We start from the raw sequence: 26843 nt of genomic DNA on the forward strand, positions 1-26843 counted from the left end.
CTCTCTTAAATGTGTCCGCTCCAGTCATGGCGGCTTTCATCGTGGGTGTACAATTGTTCACGAGACGTTCAGAAAAAGTAGCTGAAAATTACAGTCAGAATTTTTGTTACTTTTATTTTAGAAAATGTCCTTTAAAGTGTGGCATTTCAAGTCACATTTTGTTTTAAAATACAGAAAATACAGACAGTAGAACATGGATACAGCAAAAAAGGAAACAATGACAGAAAATAAAGCTAACAAGCCTTTCTGACTGCTCTAGTTTTCTCTTTTTGAAATGGAACTGAAGGCAAAGGAAGGAGGGTGGAAAAAGAAAAGGTTTCAGGGAGGGGGGGGGGGGGGGGGGGGGGAGTGGGGGCAGAATGAGACAAGTTAGTTAAGGAAACTATGGTTGCTTTTATGGTTCAGGTTTAAATTATTCTTTATAAAGTCTAATTTAAGATTTAATCTTTCCTCTTTTTTGTCTTTTTCATTTAATGGTATTTTGATCTTGTGGATCCAGGGCCCTCAGCGCTCCTCCTTGTGGTCTCAGACTGAGGACAAGGAATGCCGACTTCGTCTGGCAGTGGGAACAAAACCACCCGCGTCGACTTCCCCGGCCGACCCGCACTGCACTGCCAACTCAAGAAGATAAAGTGGAGTCCTTCTGTGTTTGCTGTGCTTGTGAACGTTGCATGGACTTCTGACTTTCCACGTCTCTAAAATGTTTCTCAACCTGCAGAGAGGAAAACGGAGCAAAAAACATGATCAGCAACGAGGACTCAAGATAGAAGAAAAAGCAATCTGGAAAAACCACGAGTGAGACTACACACTGAAGTGTCGCTGGAGCGTTTTCACCTCTTCTTGTATTTCAGCAAAAAATACATGGGAGGTCTTGGGTTGAATCTTTGAGTAGTCTGAGCTGTATTGACAAATTACGCATGAGCAGGCTTTGGTGCATGAAGAGAGCATCAGCAGTAATCTCACAGTGATTCGTTGATCTCTCTGAGCAGACGTATAATGGACCGTCAGCTGCAATCTTATCTTGATTTCAAACATTTAAACTTCAGCCACATATCTGCTTGACGCCGCGTGTCAGGTCAGCCAATCAGGGTTTAGATGTCCCGACTACACGGAGCGCATTAGAGGTGATCGCGCCGACCTTCACTGAACCATCAACCCTTACTAAAGTCGTTTCCCTCTCCTCTCCAGGACAGACCTCAGAGGGCTTACATGACTTTCTATTAAATCTGCATCATGATGATGTCATTTCAGCTTCATCCCAAAGAGAACAAGTTATTATTCATAATCCTCTGTTGAACATGCACTGCTCTCCGACGACATCGCAACGCAAACGCCGAATATATATATATATATATATATAAAAAAAAAAAAAGGAAGTCTGGACTGGAAGTGGTTTCCCCAGAATTCAAATCACGCCCGACTCCCAACACAAGGAGAGGTTGAGGAAGTGCAGACACAATCTGATCTCTGATTGGCCTTCCGTCCTCTCTGGGAGGAAATGACTGCATTTGCCGAAAGCTGCAGTGTCTGAGCTTTACGTGTTAACAGGAAGTCCTCAGTGCTCACTAAGACGGAGCGGCTGGAGATTATCCTTCATGTGATACATGGGATGAGTTACAGCGGGCAAAGTTAAGGCTGCATTCCAAACTGGAGATCGTCCCGTTATCACCTCGGCCCTGAAACATCAGATCAGGAAGAGCGAACACTCAAACTACATAAGAGGAAACGTGACGCGACTACAAGCTTGTCATAGACTGTCAATCATCGGGAGCAAAATGCTTGAACGCGTTAGTCGCCACATATTTTGCCGTCACTTATTTTTGTACCAAATATCAACCGTTGTGAAGAGTCGAGGTGAAATGATCATTTCCTGGTGTGTTTTCATTTCCTGGTTCCCAGAGGTCAGCGTCAGGTCACCTTGGACACTGAGAGACTGTGTGTGTGTGTGTGTGTGTGTGGTAATGATTTTTAAGGAATCTAAAAATCGTACTTACTATTTTGCGTACATGACTTAAAGCGCTTCCCTCTTTGCCTTTGCAGTTTTCAACCTGGTAAGGCGGCGAGATTACGACGTCGTCCATCACAATAATGTTCTTCTCCTGCCATTTACAGTCTTTGATGCTGCGAGAGAAAAGAAGAGCAAGGGTTGTTTTTTTTTTTCTTTTTCTTTTTTCGATCTTGAGCTGAAAAAGAGATCGATGTGAAGAAAACACTTTGACACGACCGGGACGATCGGACGCTGAATGATCCGCTGGGTTTTCCTCCCGTGTACGGGAGCAACCTCTCCTGACTCGGTCATGTCGAGCAGAAAGCCGAACACAGCGGCCAGTTTGATTAAATCAAACGTGAAACATGTTTGCACAGAGGAAAATGGCCGACCTGCTGAGTGCAGCCTTGAGCGTCATGTCGGGTGGAAGTGCGTCAAAGTGAAACTCAAACGATAAGTCATCCAGTTAGTCATGGTGGAAAAAGACAAACACTAAACTTCACATGACTCACAGTGGTTGAAGATTAAACTGAATGTGTACAGAAAGAAGAGGATCACCCTGAATATAATCACGCCATTAACAGACGCTGCATCAGGCCAACAGAGCAGAGAGGCACTCATGCAGATGTGCAATAAAGGAAAGAGTCTAAATGTTGCTCAGCGATGATTCATGGCACGTCTCTGTAGAGAACACAAAGAGTCAGGTGTTTGACCTGCTCTAATCTATTTGTTGTGAATCTCTGCTGTACAAATAAAAGATTGACTGAAGAGTAGATTTGAGACTAAGGATGTGAAAAGTCTCCACACAGTGAGGGGAGATTTGGAGGATTCATTTTCTTGTTGGTTTTGTCTTTGGGGTAATTCAGAATCAGAAAAAAACAAAACAAAAAAAAGAAATCAGACACAATCTGTGAACTTAAAAACTACAATACAAACATTTTGTTTGCTCTTGTAAAGGCGCTGAAATTCAACGATGGTGTTTAGTGATCAAATCACATCGTGCTTTTTTTAAATTCAAAACTAAATCAAACAAGTGGGAATCTGTCGGTGTCGTCAGCTTCCTCATCTGACAGACGCACACAGCCGAGTTTCTTCCACGAATGTGTTAATACTTACTTAATGCACCCTGCATCCAAAACATTCATTATTCGATGCCATGTAGAAGCTCGTAAGCAGAAAGGCAGCTGTACGATGAGAGGAGGAACATGCTGCTGTCAAATGTACACGCAGCTTCTCTTTCCTCCCTTCCATCCCGGAGTTTGTTTGTAACTTCTCGGCTCCGCAGCATGTTTTAAATAAATTGTGGTTTTTGTTTTGTCTTTTGAAGTTTTATGAGCAGCCCTGGAGGTTCGTAGCCACCGAGAGCGAGCCAAAGTTCACATTATTTTCACTCTGATGAAGTAGAGTCTCGCTCTTTAGCTGCAGGACTCTTAACCAGCTTCAAATGTCATGACGCATAATTATCAGCGCAGGAATCAACTGTGGATATGAAGGCGGCTGTGCTCTGCTTAACTGCACTTCACATCATACTGTTTGTCTGCCTTTTATATGAATCACAGGGAACTTCTCTCGGGTTCTTCTGCATCTGCTCTCCTTCTGAGATTCATTCTACTCGTGTGTTTGGATCGGCTCAGGACGCCAAATAACAGATGGTGTTAATGAGCATCAGTACACGGTCACTTTCTACTCAGTGCTAAACATTTTCAGACCAATAGGATCCGGTGCTTTTCGATGTTCACCATACAACAGTTCTTACGTTTTGTGAATAGTCTGGAATAGCTGTTGGCCCTCCACAGAAACCCCGGCACTGATTGCATAGGCTTGGGACAGCTTGTCTTCCTTTTCTGTCCTCGCTCGATTGGCAAGCTGTGAAAAGATGGAAGAGAACAAAAGGCTTTCTTTATCAAGCGTTGTTTATTTGTTTGGACAGGATTGAATTCTGAACAGATTTTTTTGTTTTGTTTTTTAGATAGAAGAAGTTTGGACAGTTTTTAGTATTTGGTTGCTTTGTGTTTTAGTCGCTGGCTCAACAAAATCCTATTTCCTGCCAATAAATGTTTTGCATAGACTCTGAAAGAGACGGCAGCTGGAAGTAGTGTATGTAGGCGCCATGGAGATCCACTGTACGTATGTGCTGAGTTTGATCAACTTGATCACCGGCTGAGGTCGTAAATATTCATATTTCACTAAGTATAGTGACTTTAAAAATGTGACATCCAAAGACCAACGTTAATGATTAAAGTCGTCAGAGGCGGATTCAAACCCCAACATTCTTTTTTTTTTCTTCATCCTACAGTATTCCTATAGTTAAACGCTCCACTCTGGGAATAATTTATGTTCTGGTCCAAACTCCTCATGAACACAGAGCAGCACATCGCCACAGCCTCTCTGTAGGAGAATCTAGTGCGGCTGGATTATTTCTTTAAGAAATGTACTGACACCCGTCAACTCAGAGTCAGGTAATGTCACGTGACTTCATCGGGTACTTACTATCTGACAGCTCAGTCACTGGTTTTAACACAAGTTCATCGTTAATACACATTAATATATATACATATACAATATAATATACATTACATACACAGAAGACAAAGTGGACAGCCTTACCTTGCTAACATTCAGTGATGCTAGTGGGGGTGGAGTCTCAGTGCGGTCATTAATTATGTCCACATCAGAAACATAGGCTAAGTTGATCAGGATGACGTCGCTGAGGTTTGGCTTACCGCTGGAGGAAGCACATTCTGAGGAAGGACCCGAGTCAAGGCACACAACTCTGAGACAAAACACCAACGTGTTGACGCGTGACCCCACATGAACCTGGACACCATCAGGGGCTCTAAACAGAGGAGCTTATGATGCAGAGAACACTGACAGTGAAGGGTGGTGCCAGTTACAGGATGCAGCCATGGAACACAGTGCTGCCATCTGTAGTAATCACAGAGGAATGAGTGTAGACTTTGTAGGACTGATGGAGAGCTGCAGAACAGGTGGAATCTGTCATTTTAAATGACTTCATCAATAAACCAAATGCGGCACACGCTGTGCAATTATTCAGCTCAGTTCGACTTATTCCGTTACATCGTGTTCAATTTATACAACAAATCCCACCGTGGAATCTTAATCTGTCACACATCGGTTTGCAGTCATACAAGGTCATATGTCAGCGTTTCAGGATGAATGTCTAGAGTTAAAAACTGCAACCTGTAGAAGGATATAAAAAGGTATATTTTAAATATATCTTGCTTTAAATCTGTGGTTTTCAGAGACCCTGACAGTGTCGGGCCTCAAGGCATTGACCCCACTCACCCTAACAGAAATACAAACAAAAACAGTCCGAGTGAATTGGTGCACAACAGATTTTAAATCCCACTTCAAACCAGCTCTTGCATCTTTTGTGTATGTGACTTAAGATCTTTTGGCCCTTTATTTAAAACAAGGATTTGACCACTGACAGCACGCAACATGACCTTAAGAGTTTGACCTACGCCATAAAAGAGCTCAAACAGAAGTCAAGTGTATTTCATTTGTACATTATTTACTCTTCATATAATCCTGAGCTGAGACTCCTTGTTGACCCTGGAAAATGAAAGCTTCATGTGCTGGCTGAAGGCTCGACTTCTCGGTTTTCCTCCTGATATTGGCTGGAACAAACCGGTGGAGGCCCATGAGCCCATCTGTCAAACCTCCTCAATGTACTAACTTCATTCATTGTGCTTCACGACAAAACTCTGCCGATTCAAAGCGCTATGCATTTTCTAAACACAAGACATGGGATTTCTCCGGCACGACACCTAATTAATATTCATTTTTACACACTCTCACGGCCAACCATGAATGGGGTGTCGACATGTTACCATGCCAGCTAACAAGATGAAACTGTGCCAGTTCAACCTGTATCCGACTCCTAAGTACACAGCTATGCGGCATAATTCACTTCTTAAATCACCCAAGAATTACAAACATTGGCAGAATTGGGTGTGACAGTGAAGAGAAAAAAAAAAAAAAGAGATCTTGGGAATGCTGATACCGTTAATTGAGCTAGCAGCGGTGTAATGCCGATAAATGCACCCATTTCGAAAATTGCATTGCACCTCGCAGAAGTGTTTGAAAACAAATTATTTCTGTAATAAAAATAAACAGCAACAAGTATTTTAAAAGTGCCCCTTATTGTTCAGTGGATTCGGCAGAAGAAGTGCGTAAATATAACAGGCAATCACTGTTTTTTGCCCCAAAAGTGCATGTAGAAGAAATTATAAAAGCGGGTCGAAAATACAGCAGCATGGTTTTTTGAAGGGTGGATGGAAAACAGTGCCTGCCATATTTTTTTGAATCGTCCAGCGAAGGGATGCATATGCAAGGATGCATTTCTCGGCTTAACAGCGGCAGTGTGGGGTTGACCGAAAGTTAGCATGTTAGCCGAGCGTGTAGCGTGGAAAAGGGAGGAGGGGGAAAAGGAGGAGGGCTCGGTATCCATTCATTATTCTTATTATTTTTAAATGTAACCCGTTTAAGCATCACTGACTGGCGGAATCGCGAGACCAGTTGCGTAAAAATCTTCGGCACGCGACGAGAACAGAAGAGAAGCCAGCGCGAGCTTAGCTCTGCCTGCTAACTAACTAGCTGCCGTTAGTGCCCGTTGAGAGCGCACAGCCATGATGCCGCTGCCAGATAGTGATCCATGTTGAGGGGCTGGCAATACAATGAGCGGATTCAAAACACATGCACCTCCGGAGCAGATAACGTGAAATACCCGGCAACACCATCACGGCGTTGACAGGATAAGGGTTGGCTGGGAGGCTATCAAGCAGCAAAAAGTATTTAAAAAATGGACAAAGATGTGTAAAGTCAGCTTACACGCCAATTACGCCTGCGCGGATCACTATTTGACATATTTTCGGTTACCCTTACAGGCCCGTGCAGCCAGGCAGGCCAGCAGAGCGATCCACAGCTCGAAACAAATCAAAAAGGATACTCAGAGTTAACATCTTGGACTGGTAGTCAAACGCGACCACTTCCCCTTGTAGACGTTGGCCCAAGCAGGTGAGGCAAGAGACATGGCTCCCGACGCTGAAATACTCCCCCGGTCCAGGAGCCGCCATCTTCTCCGCCAGGAAACCGGAGCGCCTGCCTTACGTAAAACGACGCGATGTCGTAGAGAGACGGAATCTGGGCGTGTCGAGCTACGTCCTCTACGTCGCGTTGTGCTCGTACACAACAATGAATTATTGTTTTTTAAACCAGTTAACCATTATGATTTATGAATTTATTTTTTTCTGAATCAGAAATACTTTATTAAATCCAGGGGGAAATTCGGTTGTTACCTTTTGGTCCAAAACACAATACAGCAGTAGGAAGATATAGAAATGATTTAATTTCAGAATGTAAAAAATAGATAATATAATAAGTCAAAAAACTACAGAGTAGGGCTAGAATAATAAGCTATTTAAGCATAGTTTCTTAAGGATAAAACCATATTTACAGTTATTGATATACACTATTAGTTAAGCAGTGTGTATATAATGTATGACCGATTTGTAGACAGATTGTAAGATTGAACAGATAGCAGTTTTGAGTTTAAATAAAAAAAGTCTGAACAGTTCAGTGTCAAAGTGACCGACTCTCAGAAGGTCAAAGGGACTCTTCAAATTCATATTTAATATTTTTGTGACTTCTGTAGCCTTAAAGAAGAATTACTATGTCACTTCTTATTGCAATTTATCTACACTAAAATATTTCAACATTATGTAAGAATAAAAGGACAAATGGTGGAAAGGAAAAAAAAAGTGTTTTGAAGGCAATGTAAAGGATAATAACAGTATCATTTTCGTTCAGTTGCCATGATGATTGGTAAATTCAACATCCAAGAACATGTAGAAGGGCTACAAAGGAAACTTTGGACAAAACAGGAATAAACATACTAATATTAACAAAACTTTAAGAATACGAAAGCTTTTAAAAAGAAATATAATGTTGTAAAGTTTCATATATGAACTTAGTATGATTTGAGACGTTCTTTCCTATTTGTTGTAATGTATCTTTAAATAATATTTCATATTGCGTGTTGATTAATAACGTTTGTATAAAAATAAAGCATGTCGCCGTTATGTTCACTAGTTCTAACTCAATACATTTAACTTCACATTTAATATTTTGTGATTGTAAATTAAATTATTTCAGTAATTTTTAATCAAACGGAGTAGAACGCTGTGGTTTTTTGTCTCCATGCCAACCAGGACGTATGACGCCACTCCTCACTTAGCTGCAACACAATCCGGAAGTACAAAAACAATCTGCACTACATTTTCAATTTTGTTTCCTCTACAGTTAATTTTTTTTACATGGGTTTAGGAGCTTTTTATTTTTAAGTGTTTGGTCAGGAGAAGACGCAGCGATGGAGGCTCTTCACACTCAAGGCATCCGGATCGCTGAAAGTCTCCAGCAGATGACGATAAGTCAGACAGATTTATGGCTGCTCGTCACACATCTGGGAGATCCTAAAGCAGCGTTTTTGCTCGTTTTCCCCTTCACATATTTTATCAGTAAACGAGCTGGAGTCGCAGTGATCTGGGTGGCAGCGATAACGGAGTGGTTGAACTTGGTGCTTAAATGGTAAGAAGGTTGAAAAAAAAAAAGAGCTTCTGTTTAAGTAAAGTATTTTATTTTTTTGTTAGCTTTCTAAAACGTCAGGGAGGTAAAAGGTCTTGTGTTTTCTTTTCTAATTCAAAAATCAACCTTTAAGTTAAATTATTGCATTCTGTTGACGTAACAGCTTCCTGGTTGCACGTGAAGTCAGTCTGTCTGCGCGTGTCCGGGTGGAAACATTGTAAAGCGGAACCTTTGAATTTTCAGTTCAAAGTAGTTATCTTTCCTTAAACTGAATAATGAATAATGTAATGGAAAGTTATGAACTATTGCAACTTCACATCACAATGTTGCGAATAACTATCATAAATACGTATAGATACATCCTGGACCCCAGCTAATTAACACGTTTGTTCAATGTTTAAATATCCTAATATCAAATTATCTATGCTCACATCACAAAACAACTGTTCCTCAGATATGTCTTAGTGGAGATTAAAACAATTATTAGCTGCTGGAAATTCACAGGTTTTAAAACAGATCAGACTAATGAACATATCCAACCGGATCAACATTCAGAAACTTGGACTGAATGAACGCAAGGTCGCTGATTGAAAGTTCAGAAGTTTTGGAAAGTAAAAAATTATGTCCTCAATCAACCAACAAAAAAATGGTTCTATTTGTATTGAGCAGGTCCAGACCATATACTCTTTTTTTTTTTTTTACAAAATCCCTCCATGAATCTACCATAAACAGCATTTGACAGCAAGTAACGGTGGCAAAACCTTAAACGGAACAGACATGCAGTGTGTGTGTGTGTGTGTGTAGGTGTGTGTGTGTGTAGGTGTGTGTGTGTGTGTGTGTGTGTGTGTAACGTAAAATCATTTAAACGTAGAATTTTTGGTTGTGAATTTCAAATATCTGACAATAGCAATGTAGGATTTTATATATTGGGAGTTTATGAATAAAATGTAAGTTTTTCCTGATTTATTTGGGGAGGAAAGAAATTACATGATGGGACGAAACCCAGCCATCGTAATGTTGTGATGTTACACACTCTGGTACAGCAAGTGGCAGGTTATTTAAGTGACCATTAATGTACATAACTGCATGTGTTGTGATTTCTAAAATTTCCTAGGATGCTGTTTGGAGAAAGGCCGTTCTGGTGGATAGGCGAATCAGGTCTCTTTGTCAACAAGCAACCTCAAGTTCAGCAGTTTTCCTCTACCTGTGAAACTGGCCCAGGTGAGAATTCTTCACAGAAAAACAATATCTCATCACTCATAGACTGAACAGGTGACTCACTGCAGAATCAGAGCTCTAAAGAAGGCGTCTGTGTCTCAGGAAGTCCATCGGGTCACGCAATGGTGACGGCAGCAGTCTGGTGGGTCGTGGTGTCCTCGCTGGGGTCATTCCTTTATTCCCGTACTCACAGGTACTCTCATGTGAAATAAACAATAATGCTGCTTTTTCATTTTGGAATTCTACAGATAAAGAGAATAGAAAACTACAGAAGCAGATAGTCTGTGTATTTGTGCCTACAGAGTGGTGGTATCAGCTGCTCCTTACCTGCTCTATGTGCTGATGCTGGTAGCAGTTGGACTCTCCAGGATCTTCATCCTCGCTCATTTCCCTCATCAGGTCATCGCAGGCTCCATTACAGGTCTGAGAACAGCTTCAAGCACGAGCTGAAACACTGAGTATGGTCACTTTACATAGAACAAAAACCTTGTCTCAGGTTTATGATGTGGCATGTATGGGAGAGGTAGAGAACAAAATGGATAAAATAAAATGTGGCGTGACTTTATCATTTTTACAAAACTGCTGCGGAAAGTTGAATAATCAGCGACGTATGAAATCAAAGTGTGATTATTCTGTGTACACTTTTTGGATGCTTTATTTGCCATGTGGTTAAAGTGGAAAAACTTTATCTTTACACATAGGATACATTTCCTGAAAACAAAAGTGATAAACATTATTGTGCATACAGCACTGATAAATAAAGAGCCCATAGCTTATTACAAACAGCAAAAATATGAACATTTATTTCACCTCATAACATCACAGGGATATCCATCTTTTGCAGGTTAATCAGTACCTACAGGAGATTTAAAAAAGGAAATTGGAACTGATTTTTTTTCATTTTTTTTTTCAGGTGTCATTCTCGGGATCATTCTTGGCCGCAGAGTCCCAGAAGGGCGCCCCCTGCTGTTCTTCTTCCTCTTGAGCACCGGTCTACTGACCTGCACTGTGATGCTGCATGCTGGACTGCAGCAGCTGGGGATCAACCTCTCCTGGTGAGACTTTTTAGAATTGTTCTGTGTATCAATGAGTATGTATCTCTGCATAAGAAGCCTTGTAAAGTGTATTTTCGAATGTTGTGGGGTCCATTCCTCAGGTCTATTGCTTTGGCGAAGAAATGGTGCAGCCATAAAAAGTGGATCCGTTTGGACACGGCGCCCTTCTCCTCTCTGACACGAGACTGCGGGGCTCTTCTGGGTCTGGGGATGGCTCAGTACTGGAAGCCCGGTGGTTTTTCTCTGCGCTGGGCTCCACGGGCTTTATCCCTCGCCGTCTCTTCCATGGGTCTGTACCACGTCCATCGTCTGCCGCTCCCTGTGCAGCCACAGGGCCTCTTCTACGGCTTGTTCTTTGTCAAATATGTCATTGTGCCTCAGGTCGTAATGGTGCTCGTGCCAGGCGTCGTTCACCTCCTCACTCACAGAAAGACGGACTAGGATGAGACGTTAATATCCTCCAAGAACAACAGGTCATTCCTCAGTGTCTGCGTTAACACTCACGTCTCTTTAAACTTTCTTTTGGCTTAAAAGCTGAGCTTAGCTTTACCTTTTCCCCCCCCAAATATAAATGAGCAATAGTGTATAGACGGTGTCTTCATGTTGTTTTATTTTTCTATGAGAGTTTGTGAGCCTTCAATGTGGAGACTGTATCAGATGTTTACCTCCTGCATATTTGCAGTAAATATAGAGACTATAAAAGTTCAGGTGTTCTACAGTAAAAACTATGAGGTTACTGAATGACTTGTACTGTACAAGGATCTTTTCTGGAGGTTTTAAAGATTCGTGCATCATAAAATATGATGCACGAAATGTGTGCTCGCTGATCTTTTTGTTTGTGTTGATCACTGGTGCCACTTTTCAGGATTACAAAAAGAGATGTACCTCACTGTGGTCTGAGGATGTTAGAACGGGTTCACAGTGTTCAGAATTTGTTATTTCATTGTTAAATGTTTATGAGCCTGTCTTTGTTCTTGTCTACAGAAGAAGGTCATGTGGACTCATTTAGTGTTACACTCTTATAACACTGTTGTACTCTTGATTGACAGTTACAAACACTAAACGCGTTCATCCCCCAAACAGCTTAAATACTTCTTGATAGTCTCAATCTGTGCAGCCTTAAAACGTGTAAGCAGAAAGCCTCGTGTGCTTGTAGAGCTTCATGTAGCTCTGAGCTGCTAGCCTGAAGCTTCAGACTATTTATCTCAAATCCTGTTTAAAAAAAGCTGTCAGTATTAGCAACCATCCCAAACCAACCTGACTCAAGTGAGGCCACAATTTCGCCGTCCATCGTTCATGTTCCTTCCTTTTCCCCCCTCAGATATATGCAGTCGTACCCCGCCTCTCCTGTAAACAAGATAGATGTTTAAAAACAAAACAAAACTGAACATTAGAGTCTAATAATGTTCTGTGAAGATCTCAAATCTGGACCCAGAAAACAGCTCCACCTTGTGGTCAGACTGGTGTTAAGACTCGGGTGAAAAAAGGTCAACAGATGAACGTTGATGGAAATGATTTGAACGCTTGACTGTAAAATACAAATCAAACAAAACATTCAGTTAAAACATTCAAACTTTACAGATGTTGCTTTTTTTTCTGAGTTGGATTGTGTCATATTGTGCAGAAGGTTGTTCTGCTGAGGACTCTGGTGTTTCATGTTTTGTGGATTAAAATCTAAGAAATGTGTAAAAAAAATAAAATAAAAAAACACACCGGACTGTTCTGTTGAGATGGATGTGAAAATAAATGACGGACATGCGGGGGCGTGTTTCAGTTGTAACCATTTATAAATATGTTCTTTTTTTCCAATACATAGGTTTGACTGTACAGATTACAATCAGTTATCATGAGATAAAAACACATTCTTTTTTATTGTTTTTAATTAAACTTTTTTATCACAGCGATCTCAAAGCTCACATTTACAGACAAGAGAACTCTGCTCAGCAAGCAAACACGTTTAAAATCAAATCAAAAAGAAAACCGCTCGCTTCTGCCTGGTATGAGGTTTGTGAAGGAAAAATGATGAGGGATATCGTTCAGGGCCAGCAGTGTCCCGATCGTCTTTAATCACACGCCAGAGAGCCAGAACACTGCTATACATGTTTCTGCTGGAGCTCATGGAAAGAAGAGAACATGCATCGGACTATTTACAGCAAACTAATATACACACACAGCTTGAAAACCATACACCCTCTTTTTTAAATTAAGTATGATACAGTTTATACCTTTGTTTTCTGTAAAGATATCAGGGCATCTCTCTGGGAGGAACAGAAGGAACCATCCCTCTTTAGATATTCTTGAAGAAAAATCAAAATAAAGTGTTACAGACAAATGGTCTATAACTTTCCCCACATATACAAATCTCTTGAATATTCTTATTATTCCACTTTCTCTATCACCCGAAATCCAAATATGGAGTTTGAAACCTCAGTTTACATTTCTTTTTTTTTTTTGCAGTAGATTTGACTTTATTTGAACATGTGCGCAACACCAGTGACTTAGACCGGGTCATTTAGAGTTAAAGCATATTTAGGGATATCTTTTTTTTTTATGATGCAGAATATTTAAATATGACTATTGAACCCGAGCTGGACTGAGAGGAGTGTATGTACAACTTGTGCTAGAAAGTCTATACATCTTCACCAGTATTTAAAAAGGTCGTCTGCTCTTCATCGCGTCATTCATCACTGCTTCGTAAAGTCATACAATAAATCAGAGTCATCATGATAGTCTGCTGTCACTGGTCAGACGTCTGACTGATCACACACCCGCCAAGTTCAACAATCGTCACAACAAAGTAAGTCAAATGACATAAAGTGCACCCTTAGTTAAGAACTTAACAGGCGTTTTTAGTGCAGAAGTGGTGGAGAGAGAAAAACAAAGAGCATTGTGGGTAAAAAGAAAGGACAGAAAATAATGCAGGAGTAAAAGGGGAGGGGGGGGGGGGGTGTAGTAACAGGGGTCGTGTATGCATTTGCTTGCTTTTAATTGCTGAGCATTACCCAGGTTAACCCGTCTCTGACACCTGCACACTCGACTCTCTCTCTCTCTCTCTCTGAGGAACACGGCGTCTCTGTGTGCGGACGAGGGACAAAGGCGAGCTTTGATTCTCTGATAAAATCACCTCCGGTACCACGGGGTTGGTTCTCATTCGACCAGAGTCGTTCGTTTTTAAGAGGACTCTAAACATTACACATCGTTTTGTTTCCTGCAGCGCTCTGCCCTCGTAGGAAGCCACCGATACGTTGACCTCTCATATGACCAGATGGATTAGTACGTACTGAAAGTTGACGGCTATTTGCCTCGAATCCGCCTGAAAAGATTGGAGTTAGCAGCCTTTAACTTGGATTGACCCAATGAGGTCTGTGAGACGTTAAAGACGGGACAAAAAGAAATGTTTGAAACCTATGCAATGTTAAAACAGATACTGAGAGCTTTTCTTACTCACGTACTTGACTACCATCAGAAAGTTGAGGTTACACCCAGACGGTGACATTTTGATCTTCTGGGTGAGGGCTCCTTTTTTTATTCTGTGCTTATTGAAGTGGATTTAGCGTGAATTTGGATCGACTGATCGACAGACAAAGACTCACAGGACCTGATACTTGTCACTTTTTAAGTTTTAAATTCAATGATCTTGTCTCCACCTCTCCAACGTTGAGGATGAGCCGCTCTCCTCTCCTTTGAATGACTGAAGGTTTGTAAGTAATCACAGAGAGGTCACTGTGGACTGTGGGGAACGATACTGGTCATTGTTTGACATCCAGCAGATAAACAAAAATCACTGAGAGATGAATGAAGAAACAAAAAAAACAGAAATCAGAACATTTAGGATCTATTGCAGCATTGAAAGAATTATTATTATTTTTTTAGATTAAAGAAAATGAAAATGGGATTTATTCTGACGTAACAGAGGTCATCGTATCGTTCAGAGTTGGTCGGTGTCCCTCGTTCCTCACCCTGATCAGTTTTCCACGTCCATGTGACACACAGGCAAAGTTAACAGAATACAATTCAAAACGCAAACTATGCTTTGTTTCATTTCTATGTACAATATATAACTTAATTATAAATATTGTCATTTTCTCTAAGTACTGAGTTGTTGAGCCATTTGTATTTTTCTGAGCAATGTACAGTATTGAACATATAGTATTGTATTACATAGAATAGAGCCTACAAGCAACCTTGGTTAAGAGCACACTTTGAAAGAACAGAGGATGGATACGGAGTCCACGAGTAGAGTCTGATGATTCCTGCGTCCCCTCTCACAGTCCCACCTGTCCCGTTCACCCTGGGGGAACTTTGTGCCTCGCAACATTTTTCGGAAGTGCACTGGTTTTTGATTCTTAGAACTTCGGACCCCTCCTGTTCTCCTCCTTGTGTGCAGAATATGATAATGAAATAATCGATCTTTATTCATGTTTTCATAGAACATCTTAATCCCTAAGTGTGTGAGCTGGCCGTGTGGTTCCTCTCTCACTGGATCCGTCTCTCGTGAGTTCTGTTTCGATGAGTTTGTCCCGTGTCACATACACGCCGGTTGAGCTAAATATTTTCCCTTTTTTTTTTTTTTTTTTTTACCCCACTCGTAACAACATCCACGTCCAGCCGACCAATCACAGACCGGCAATCACACATTCGACTCCACAAATGGTCTCTTTGGTTTGATGGGGGAGGTGGGGCCTTGGGTTCGGGAGTCACGTGAGAGCTGGCGGTACATGTTGTCCTGGTAGGCCTGCGCCACGGGCAGAGTCCTCGCCACTTTCACGTCCGGGTAGGTGGGCACCTGGCTTACCCGCTCCAGGATGTCCCCTCCGCCGCCACGACCGTTGGCCAGCTTGCCCAGTGAGGAAGGCTGGGACTGGGTGTAGTAGTCCTCTTCCAACAGGTGTCCGTTTTGGGCGTTGTTTGTCTTATTGTAGTAGGCGATGTTGCCCAGCGAGGCGGGGGGGCTGTAGGTGGAGCCTTGGTGGACCAGCTGGCCGGGGGAGGTGGGACTGATGGCGGAGTCCATGGACGTCATGGGCCTGGACCTCGAGGGCTGGTGCAGGTACTGCTGAGTCCGTGCGGTCTTGTCTATGATGCCCATAAAGGGTGTGTTTCTGGAGCGGGTGGTCTCGCCCTGATACAAGCCACCGCCGCCCTGGGAGGGGGAGATGGGCGACATGTCGTCACAGGCGTGCTCATACGTAGCCTGCAGAGGGATCTCCATCTGCTGAATGGACGAGGACGGCCTGAAGCCCGGCGCCAAATTCGTGGTGGACCCGGTGGAGATGTTGTTGCTGGAGGGCGAGAATCGCAGGCCGACGCTCTGAGAGTGGATGAGGGGCCGGGGGGTGGGTACGTGCTGCTTCATCTCAGTCGTGTTGGCACTGACGGGACGCCGTACCATATGGGGGATCTCGGGGGAGCCCAACTGGCAGGGGGGCATGGCGTTGGCGCGTTCCAGTACGTGTTCGGAGACCGGGTAATAGGCGGCCGACTGGCTTCGGCTGATTTGAGGGGTCTGGCTGTAACGGATGCCCCCCGGGCCCCCACTGCTGGCGCGGTAGGCAGAGGAGGGGCGCTGGGGTAGCTCGTCCTTCAACAGGCTCGACTCCATAACCCCTCCTCGGCCGCCGTGCTGACAGAGGGCCCCAGAGCTGAGGCTGGCCTGGACCTGGGGCATGGAGCGCCCGTCCAGGGAAGGCTGGTACACCAAACGGCTCTCCACGTCCACTGATCCTCCTTGGTAACGGCTGCCCATCGAGTGTCCCATCTGTCCCCCGTACATGCTGTTTCCCATCACGTTGCTGGGCTGGTTTGTGCGGACGATCTGGGCTATCGACGGCTGCAGACGGAGGCCCTGGGCTTGGTGGTGCTGCGAGGACAGGGAGGGCTGTGAGCTGAGCTGGAAGGAGCGCTGGCTGCTCATCTTGGAGAGCGGGGACTTGGGTCGACCTGGGTGCTGCTCTGTCTGGTAGCGGACGGGAGACCCGGACTGGGACCTGTACAGACACACGCTCTCTAGAGGTGGACTGGCTCTGTACTGAGCAGCCCGGCGTAAAGGTGAAGGCGGCGGGCTCTGGTGATCCATCCCCTGACCCCCGGAGCCCAGTGGAGGCGAGCTGTAGCCGTAGGATTGCTGGTGCACCGGGGAGGTGTGAGGCGGGCTGTGGCGGTAGTGGGAGTTCTGGTGTGTGGGGGACAGGGAGGGCGACGTCGGCTGGTATGACCCTCGTGTCGGGGAGGACATGGAGGAGGAGGTGGGGTGATACTCGTAGGGCTGTCCCATCGGAGAACCTCCTCCTAGGTAGATCTGGTCAGGATGTGTGGGCGACAGCGGCGGGCTCTGAATGATGGGAAGGCTGGAGGGATTGGCGTGAGCCTCGGGTGGAGGCAGACCCACGGACATGGCCTCCAGCTCCTGCTCCAGGTAGTCCTCGTCCTCGAACAGGTCCTGAACGGGCTCCATGTCCTCCAGGCGGGGCTCCGGGGGAGGGGGGAGAGGCATGGACAGGGACAAGGACAGGGACTCCTCGTCTTCAGGGGGAGGCGTAGGAGGAGGGGAGGGGGGAGGCTCCAGCTCCAGGTCCTGCTGCAGCTGCTGTTCCTCCTGGTTGAGCTGGTGACACTCCTCCTCCACCCTCTGCAGCAGCCTCTGGATCTCTCGGTTGTTGGGGCACTGCTTCATGGCTTCATTCAGGTCCTCTAAGGCTTCAGAAAATTGTCTGTAAACGGGAGGAGCACAATCAGTGACAGGGATAAAACATCATGTGTGTCAAGTCAAGGGAGCGTGGTTGCAGATGAAGGAGAGTTTTCACCGTACCTGCTGCTACGCTTGGCGCGTGCCCTGGCATAGTATGCCTCATAGGATTTTGGTTTCAGTTCTAGCGCCTTTGTAGCAAATTCCTCAGCCATCCCAAAGTCCTGAACGACGAAACGGGAGAAGATAAAGCGACATTCAGTCAAACAGCATCGTCGTCGTTATGTTGTGACACAGAGTAAATCCTTTAAATCTGCCACATGAGCTGTGACGTCCTCGGACTTACGTTCATTTTCCTCCGGCATCGGGACAGGTTGAGGAAAAGTGACACTTTGAGCTCCCTGAATGTCTTGAGGTCCTCACTGAAGCCTTCGCGCGGGAACTTTTTGAGGGCATACTGATAACGCTGCGCCGCCTCCTTCACCTTCCCCTTCTGCTGGACAAACACAAAGACGGCACGTCAGCCTCCCTTCTCGTCGAGCACGCCGGAGAGCTGCTCACAGGACACGTAGAGCTTGAGAGAGAGCAGCAGATACACTCATCGCTTATTAGACTTCAATACACTACAAGGACTAACGTATCGCCACGTGTAAGGAGACACTTTTTAGATTTCAAACCTTTAAACTGAGATATTCTTTACATGTTCATGAAAAATCTAATCCCACTCCATCCCAGCTCACACAGCAGCGTCTTTGTCTCTATACAGAACGAACAGAGTTTCATGTCCTCGGATGAGCTGAGGACGGTTTACTGGTCTCCACTTTTTAAGACCTGGCTGTGACATACAGGATCGAGCGGCCATCCTGAGGTGAGGGGTCGTCTCTGTGACGGCACGTGACGCGCTGTCTTTCATAAGAGTCACTCAAAACGAGGACAAGTCGGTCTACAGTTTTCTGTATTTGAATGAAACGCGTTAATGTAGCTGTAGCTGTTTGTCTTGTTTCATGTAAAAAGGTTTAAAAAAACAAAACAACAACAAAAAAAACTCCACATGTTGATTAATTAGCTGTTTTCAGAACACTTTTTTTTTTTTTTTTCAGTTCCAGCTACAGTTTTCCATATTTTTAGAGATTCCTGACACAGGAACAGTGAACTACTTAGCTCCTGTTTCAGAGTAGGTACTCTTCCAGCACCATGCTGCTGGGAATCCAAACTGAAAACAGTCCTCATGTTGAGTAGCTCTTAGGGAACTCCTTTGTGGATAATTCTTCTTCTAAAAGTCCAGAAAACTGTTCTGATAGTTAACACAATCAAAATCAACACACTTTAACAAAAGTTTGGTTTTTCCCCTGAAGATCGTTTCTGATTTATCCAAACAAGCGGCCGACTTGTATTTCACACATCATCTTTTGTTTTCTACAATTCAAGGCGTCGAGCTCGACTTCAAACTAGGAAACGAGGAGACTTCTCCTGTTCCCGTTCTCTGACCTTGTAGAAGCTGTCCCCCTCCTCAATGAGTTTGCTGAGTAAGATGATCATGATGTCGGGTTTGGAGGTGGCCATGGCCCATGTGGCTGGACCTGTGTAACACAGGAAGGAGCAGATGAAAGAAGAAGAGGAAGGAAAAAAAAAACACACAGTGAGAAAGACACACAGTAATAAGAGGACGAGGAAGGAAGGAAGGAAGGAAGGAAGGAAGGAAGGAAGGGAGGAGCAACTGGGAGTCACACTACACACGACATTAATAACAGGGATGAGGACAACAGTCATAATGGGGGATGGAGGAGAAAAGACAAGGCAATCCACTGCAGAGAGAAGATGACAAGAATCTGCTCTGACACCTCGAGAACACTGTGACCTCGCTGTGGGACTTCAAATACGGTCTGACGTTAATTACAAGCTTTTTGTTTAATCCTCCTGGGAGTCTTTGTTCATTTGGGTGCAGAAGAAAAAAAGCACAGTTTTCTCTCGAATGGTCAATAAAGCGTTCGGGTTTGTTTTGAGCCAGGAAAAGCCCAGAGTGGATGTGGGGTACGTCGACAAAAACAAAAAGAAACCCTGAAACGTCTTTTCTTTTTTTTCTTTTGTCTCGTCAAGAAGTGCAGCTGTACAGTTTGTTTCTTTACATGACTGATTCAGGGGAGAGGATCGGCTTTTGTTTCTTTATGATGCAATGAAGCAAGGTGCGCACGCTTGCAATTGACATCTGTTTTATTGAAAGAAAAATCAATTATTATAAATCCCAAATTCTAACTTTGAGGTCAAAAAGTGATCGAAGCTCATCAAAGACAACATGCAAAAATGAAGTTTTAACACAATTATTTCACCTGCTGTGAAACTTTTTCCGCAGTTCTGCTCCTAATACAAACTGTTTGATTGCACGATAAAGACACAAGAGTCACCTCACGAGGGGTCGATTGAAAGCAGAAAAAAAAACTCTTTATAAGCTGAAGACCCTCCATCCCTGCTAACTGCTAAAAAAAACAAACAACAGAAATAAAACAGAAACCCTCGGCTGAATGTGTTGGTTTCTTTTCTGTATCTGCGCAACAGCAGTCCTTGACACACGTACACACACACACACGTACACACACACACAGCACAGAGATGAACAGGAGGGGGATCTTGCACGAGGAGACACGGGGGAGCAGGTACAATTAACAAAAAGAAGGCAAGCAGGAGGGAGATAACGGAGCTCTGCAGGCGCTAGCTGTCCTCTGAGCTGGTGGAGGTGGAGGTGGAGGTGGAGGTGGAGGTGGAGGTGGAGGTGGGTGTAGGAATGCTGCTGACTGGCCTAGCTGACAGTGAGGAAACGTCTGGAAGATGAACGATGCACAGCGCCGAGGCTTATCGCCTCAGTCTGCGGTGACGGTGGAACAGAAGAATTACAAATACATGCTTTTTTTTTTTGGGTTCAGCTAAATCACGACCACGCTCTGAGAGGGCTCCCATCATGCATCTGTGGGATGGAAAGTAAAACAACTCGATACGACGTCACAGGCTGGAGGCCGGGCATGCTGTCATTAACCACTTGGAAGTTAGCATCTACCTCTAGGGAAATCCCGACTGCATCACTGTCAGTGCTAATACCTTTTGCATGTTATTTTTTTGGGTCAGTTTGAGAAGGTCGGTTTTGTTTGTTTTGGGTAGCTAAGCTGGCCTGCCGACACTTAGGACGACACAGACAACACAGAGAGAGGAGATAGAGCTGTCAAAATGCCTGGTGGGGTGAGAAGTCGACAGCCTTGGCTTTACCTCGGGGCCGACTGGGCAGCGTCTGACATCCTGGTGCCGGAGAGAGAGGCGGGGGATATTGGGTGAGGAGGAGGAGGAGGAGGAAGGGGGGGGGGGGGGGGGGGAGGTTATGAGCAGGGAGAGGAGTGTAAGTGGGAGGGAAGGGAAGGGAAGGGGGCAGAGTGGCCAGAGAAAACAGCGAGAAGGTGAAAGAGGAAGAGAGGTGAGGAGGAGGAAGAGGAGGAGGAGGAGAAGTGAGAAAAAAGGAACACAAAAAAAAAAAAAGCAGCAGTGAGAAGCGGAGATAAGTGCCTGAGCAAAATAAGGAGAAGAAAACAGAAAACAGGTACCGAAAAAAGAAACAAGTGCAAGCGCTAATAACAACCTGTCTCTGAGCAACAACAACCGCAAGAGGAACAGAGAGAGAGAGCGTGTGATCGAGGGAGCTGACAGAGAGAGAGAGAGAGAGAGATAGAGCAGAACAACACAGCAGCAACAGTAGTACAATAAAAAAAGAAACGCACATCAGAGCCATAAAGAGCTGAGGAGAAGCAGCACGATGCGGCCGCGGAGGGGGCAGACGACACACGCTAGCAGCAGGTAAAGGTTGAAGCTACATGGAGACACAAACCTGAATCCATGGCTCAGTGCAGTAAAATGCTACAGTGCTCTTTAATGACCAGCAGGGGGAGTGTACCAAAGTGCACGTTCCATCTTTGGATTCTCCTTCCATTCATGCAGCTCATGCTTGCACTCCAACGCATGACCTTTCCAAACCAGAATGCAATCTCCTTTTTTTTTTTTTTGGTATCTCATTTGACAGCAGGCACATCATCTTTTATCACGCCGCCGCGTGGACAAGACGAGCTCCATTTTTTTTGTTTCGCTAAACTCCCTGCTCTTCTACTCTCTCGTACTGCTCTTACCTATCTTGGCTCCTTTCTTCAGCAAGGCGACCACCACCGACGTGTTTCTGCATCCCACCGCCCTGTCCAGAGGACGCATCCCGCTGTAATCTACGTGCTCTATCATGGCCCCGTGGTCGACCAAGAACTGGACCTGAGGAGACGGAGAGACTAGGTGAGAACGGCTTCGACATGTCTGCCTGTATATTACAAACCAATTGTCTTGTAATTCTCTTGTAATTTAATTTTGTTACTTATTTTTGTACCTGTGTTGATCACTTTGAGGTTACTGCCCTATTTTTGTTTGTTCAAATTTGAAAATGCTCATAAAAAAAAAGAGTGAACGTCTGACGTCCTTTCACTCGGAGAAGACAGAGAGATCCAGAAGGCAGGCGGTTGACTTTTTTTTTCTTCGAGATCAGCGTGTGACAAAATCCGAGCGGGATAACAAGAGAACAAGATGTCTCTTCTTAAGTCCCACTTAAGTGCCTGAAGTGAAACCTCCATTTAAAGTTTCTGCACTGCTGGGTTTATGTTTCCACATCACACGCCTGTCAGTGCAGCAGTGGATCAAAATTGGCATCCGAGCTGGTTGCAGTTTCACAGAATCAGGGGGCAGGTAAACTTTTACCTCTTCAGCAGACGAATGTGAGGAACAAATCCATCTCTGCAGCGAAGGTTATAAGGTGAAAATACACACAAGACATTTCCGTGTGTGGGGAGACCTCAGGGCGCGACACTCGGCCCTCGTCCTTTTTGGGATCTTTTTTTTTTTTTGTTTTTAAACAAACGTACCACTTCAGAGTCACCGTAGAAGGCAGCCAGGTCGAGCGGCGTGCGTCCGTTCTTGTCCGCGTGGTCGGTGGCAGCACCGCTCTCCACCAGGCAGCGGACGACAGGTAAGTGACCTTTCAGACACGCCCAGCTCAGAGCGGTCAGACCCTCCTTATCCATTAGAGACAGCGAGGCTCCTGGGAAAAAAAAGAAAATGCAATGAAGAGATCAGTTTCACAACCGCTGAGTTTTTAAAAAATATCCAACTGCTAAATCTGTTTTTTTGATGCTGCTGATTTAATTCGGCTGTAATTATTTAAACAAGTTATAATTACGCTGTGAGCTAGCTGTTTGTTTTTGTGTGAATACCTTTGGTATGAAAAAGTAAATAACCTCGAGCACAACTGTTCGTGTTTCTCTCAGCTTTTAAAGCGTTTCCCTCCGGATGATTACACGATCATTTGCTATGAATACAGAAAGGACGTTTATTCTCTCCGGCTTCACGGACACATCTGATCGGACTTCTACTGCACATCTGTCAGGTCGGACTCTCTGTTTGCACCCAACTCCCAAAGATGGGAAAACACACGGGAATTGCTGTCAAAAATCCCAGAGAGCAGCGGCAGAGTGAGTGGAGTTAAGAAGACGTGTCTAACAGAGCAAGTCAAAAGGATGCCTGCATAAATCTCAGTCTATCCTTCAAACTGACCATCCAATGTCACTTTGATTCATTTAACACATTCTCTTCATGGCCGTCAGGCTTGGAATAACCTCCATTTTATTGTGTCGTCTTTATTTTAACACAGCATAAACTCTTCGTATTTTTCAAACTGAGCTGCGTGAAAGCTCATGTATGTATTTTGGCTTTATGAGAAAATGATCTTTTAAGGTGAATGCATGAAAACCTACCTGATCAAAATGTGTTATTTCTCTTTTTTTTTTTAGCTCCTTACCTTGAGCCAGTAAAAACTCAACAGTGCCCAGATGTCCCTCTGAGGCTGCCATCATCAGAGGAGTCCGACCCTGTTTGTCAGGCAGGTTGACGTCAGCGCCATGTGTGAGGAGGAGGTCCACGATCTGAAACGCACAAACACAGAAATAACGTCACTACTTCAATAAACGTCTCACACCGTTGTGTTTCGTGAGACAGAGCAGTTCAACTGTTCGGTTTTCCCGCAGCGTCATGAGCAAAGTCTCCGCGAGCTCAAATCACATCAATGAGCTCACGTCGACGGACGGCGTGACCACTGACCTGCCAGTGACCCTGTCGGACGGCGCTGAACAGCGGGACGATGCCTCTCCTGTTGGGCTGAGCCACAGCGGCCCCCTGCTCCAGTAACAGACGACAAACCTCCAGCTTCCCCCGACCCGAGGCCGCAGTCAGCGCTGAACACACAAAGGAGATAAGTGACGAGATAAGGAGAGAAGGGTCAACGTTGAGGAAAGACATCGGATTTCAGTTTTCTTACAGCGGCGTGTTGCTCGTTTCCTCTGAGGTCATTACTGAACAAGCTGGAATAGATTTTTTTTTTTTGGCCACTTGGGGGCAGTGGATCCACATTTAAACTGAAACACCATTGACTCTGTGTAGTTCCTCATTTTCTCATTTAGCAGTAAAACAGCCACATTATGCTTCATTAGGAGTTTGTTTGTGTCCATGTGATGAATGCTGAAAGTCCAACCTTCAATTGTTAGCTGTGTTTTGCTTCCGAGGGGAATAATCCACGTCGACAGCTGCTATATGCTTCCTGCTAGGAGCTAACTGCCTCTGAGCAGGTCGTGTACACGGGGTTAAAGGTTTATATTTTTCTAAACACACAGTGAACTCAAGCACTGAAGTTGCGGTGCAGATAGTTTAAGAAGTCGCTGTAACTCAACATGAAGCTACACGAGGTTCAGAAATAGCTCTCATAATGTTCACGTCTATAAGCCGCCTTTTCACAGCATCAAATAACAAATATTCTAAATAAAATAATCTGTGCGCCTGTGGCGGGAAAAAAAGTGCAAATCTGGGAATCAAAGTGTTGTTTAAAGAGAAGAGACTAAGGGGAGAGGAAAGGAAGGAAGGAAGGAAAGAGGAGAGAATGAGAAAAAGAGAATGAACAAATCGTAGAAGCCCTGAAGTGATGACCCCGACTTCACCTTTTGTCAGACTGATTCTGGATTTTTCCGGCTGACACTTTTAGATTGATCAACTCCAGCGTCTTTTGTTGCTCTTAAAACCGTCGAACTTGTATATTTCTTTTCAGAAAGACACACACACAAAAAAAGCCTGCTCATTTCTCTTCAAAGTGTGTTACCCAGACTGAAACACAACAAATGATTCCCCTCACGTTCATCCTCTTGAGCACAGACGATTTAAAGACGTCCAGAGAACAGGGATGGCACGCATAAAGATCTTTAGTTATGTCGTCGTCTCGACCGATTATCAGCAAAAGGGAACGCTAAAATATTCCCCCTAAAACGTTTCATTTTGATGTAACTACCCTGCCAGCTTGTCTCTGCAATCGATGCATCTCTGAAACAACTCCGATGGAATCAATTTAACCAACCATGACTCGACAATCACCCTCGATTTTGTGTGACTCCAAATGACATACAAAAAAAAAAAAAAAAAGCAAGAGTAAAAGATTTGCCGCTTTAATAGAACAACAAATGGTGAATGCAATGCACTGGGATTTAGCCATGCATTCCTGTACTGTAAGTAAGTATCATATATCTGCAATTCAAACAGTAAGTAGAATAAGTTGATTCATCCGTGTGGCTTTAGTTTGAACTCGTGTATTCTTTGCTGGAGGAACACTTCGATCCACACAGTCCAGTTAGTACATCTCTGATCTTCTGTACATACTCGCCCTCTGGCTGCATAATGTATTTTCAGTTGACCTATCCAGTAACTCTGTGATTACAAATCATCTTCCACAACGACTGTGATCCCTTATAAACATGAAACCACGGCTGAGTGAGTACAAGTCTCCTCTTCAGCCGACAGAGACGAGCTGCAGCGGGGGAATAACAACCCTCACGATGAGCCTTCATCGCTTTAGGTTACATTGATACATCACATTTCTCAACAGCCTGTCTGCTACAGTGCCATCAAACGCGTCCTTTCTGAGCACCCTGGATCACATTCATCCCCCCTCTCTCTCTCTCTCTCTCTCTCCCCCCCTCCTCCTCTGTAGGAGCCCAGCCCTGTCTGTGCTCTAATGACACCACTGCACCGCCGCCAGCATCTGACGCAGCAGCGAGCAGACACACAAGAGTGATTCCCTCAGAGGCCGCACTGCAGAGCTCCGCCTCGCAGCCACACACGGAAAAAACAGAAAAAAACAACAACAAAAAAAAACACCCCTCTCACAAAAAACACTCCTTCTCTAAACGATAGGTCGGCTCATTTCTGTCCGGGGATTTTAAGACAACGTGGACGATTAAGCATTCAAAGTCGTCTGTCAGCGCGAGAGGGAAGAAGGTCTTATCGATGTTATGTCTGGCTCAAGTCGGTATCCTCACCTGTCTCCCCCCACAGGGTGTCGAAGTTATTGATCTGAGCGCGCTCCACCTCCTCTTCATCTTTCTCCGGCAGGTCCAGCAGGTAGGACACAATCTGACGGACGACAAGATTGAAGATGACACAGATTAATGTCCGAGTTTGCCTCCAGTAGACACAAATATTGACCAACATAAAAAACCACTTGTTGCTTTGACCTAACTTTCCTTTCCATTCTGTGCATCTGAGCGCCACATGTTAATAATCACTTCAAATGTTAGACCTCTACCAGCTGCAAATTGTCATTGCTTCAGCGGACATGTGATCAGTGTATTTAACCTTCATCCACCAGAAACTTAAAGAGGAGGCTGCACGATGAACAACAGGAGGAAGCTCTCTTCTGTTCCTGATTTAATTCACCTGCTCTTTTCACATTTTTATTTCTCACTAACTACTTTTATCAACCTTTCAAATATTATGGAGTATTAATATTTCCCCCTCCTCCTTAAATTTGAACCACTTTCAGTGTTCTGGTTTGCAACGAAATCTTCTACATTTCCAACTGTTTTCGATAATCTCAGCCAACATTATACACTCTAGGTCACACGTCATGCAAAATACACTTCTCCATGTTTTTCTAACACTCATATGTGTCCCTAGTCTGTCTACAAAACTCCTCCTCCATCTTCTGCCTGCTCCACTTTTCAGACAATGTTCCCTTTATGACATCACAAAGGGCAGGTGGGTGACACTCCCACAGCTCGGTGTTTGTTCTGCCCTCTCACAGTAAAAAACAGGACATGGAGCGAGAAAGCCTGAGATACCCGAGCCCTTCCAGAGAGGGGGCGTGGTCAAACACAGCTCATTTACATATTTAAAGCTACAGACACAG

The 26843-nt window shown here is 44.4% G+C and overlaps 3 protein-coding genes and 1 long non-coding RNA gene across 18 annotated transcripts in view; 2 read left to right on the forward strand and 2 right to left on the reverse strand.

Annotated features, from left to right (window-relative positions):
- Positions 1-88: 88 nt before the first annotated feature.
- Positions 89-7126, reverse strand: lsm12b (LSM12 homolog b). The gene is made up of 5 exons (XM_079334196.1): positions 6960-7126; positions 4595-4728; positions 3744-3853; positions 1995-2121; positions 89-712 (listed from the first exon to the last, which is right to left on the reverse strand). The coding sequence occupies exons 1-5, from the start codon at positions 7084-7086 to the stop codon at positions 620-622; spliced, it is 591 nt and encodes a 196-aa protein (XP_079190322.1). The 5' UTR covers positions 7087-7126; the 3' UTR covers positions 89-619.
- Positions 4735-7060, forward strand: LOC306817382. Its single transcript, XR_013778018.1, has 2 exons — positions 4735-6801; positions 6898-7060. It is a non-coding gene; the product is annotated as an uncharacterized lncRNA (long non-coding RNA).
- Positions 7127-8208: 1082 nt separating the features above from the next.
- g6pc3 (glucose-6-phosphatase catalytic subunit 3) lies at positions 8209-21748 on the forward strand. Of its 3 annotated transcripts, none has more exons than XR_013778002.1 (8): positions 8209-8596; positions 9708-9814; positions 9914-10004; positions 10114-10232; positions 10725-10866; positions 10968-11155; positions 18318-18419; positions 21734-21748. XR_013778002.1 is itself a non-coding variant. In XM_079334013.1 (6 exons), the coding sequence occupies exons 1-6, from the start codon at positions 8379-8381 to the stop codon at positions 11305-11307; spliced, it is 1017 nt and encodes a 338-aa protein (XP_079190139.1). In that variant the 5' UTR covers positions 8210-8378; the 3' UTR covers positions 11308-12626. The 3 variants fall into 3 exon arrangements, 1 of the variants encoding a protein (XP_079190139.1); XR_013778003.1 differs by lacking the exon at positions 21734-21748 and adding an exon at positions 18980-19078; XM_079334013.1 differs by lacking the exons at positions 18318-18419; positions 21734-21748 and having other exon boundaries at positions 8210-8596; positions 10968-12626.
- tanc2b (tetratricopeptide repeat, ankyrin repeat and coiled-coil containing 2b) overlaps positions 13304-26843 on the reverse strand; it is a 146187-nt gene continuing 132647 nt past the window's right edge. For 9 of the 13 annotated variants that reach the window (XM_079334003.1, XM_079334001.1, XM_079334004.1 and 6 more), the window contains 10 exons: positions 25975-26068; positions 23717-23850; positions 23418-23541; positions 22486-22661; positions 21712-21844; positions 20807-20836; positions 19040-19131; positions 17898-18044; positions 17675-17775; positions 13304-17576 (listed from right to left, as the gene is read on the reverse strand). In XM_079334003.1, coding sequence (XP_079190129.1) covers positions 15497-17576; positions 17675-17775; positions 17898-18044; positions 19040-19131; positions 20807-20836; positions 21712-21844; positions 22486-22661; positions 23418-23541; positions 23717-23850; positions 25975-26068 — 3111 coding nt within the window. In that variant the 3' untranslated portion in view covers positions 13304-15496. The remainder of the gene's footprint in view (positions 17577-17674; positions 17776-17897; positions 18045-19039; positions 19132-20806; positions 20837-21711; positions 21845-22485; positions 22662-23417; positions 23542-23716; positions 23851-25974; positions 26069-26843) is intronic. The other 4 variants (XM_079334006.1, XM_079334005.1, XM_079334000.1 and 1 more) reach the window with 1 other exon arrangement.

The sequence above is a fragment of the Symphodus melops genome (assembly GCF_947650265.1).
Source record: "Symphodus melops genome assembly, chromosome: 21".
Taxonomy (NCBI): Eukaryota; Metazoa; Chordata; class Actinopteri; order Labriformes; family Labridae; genus Symphodus; species Symphodus melops.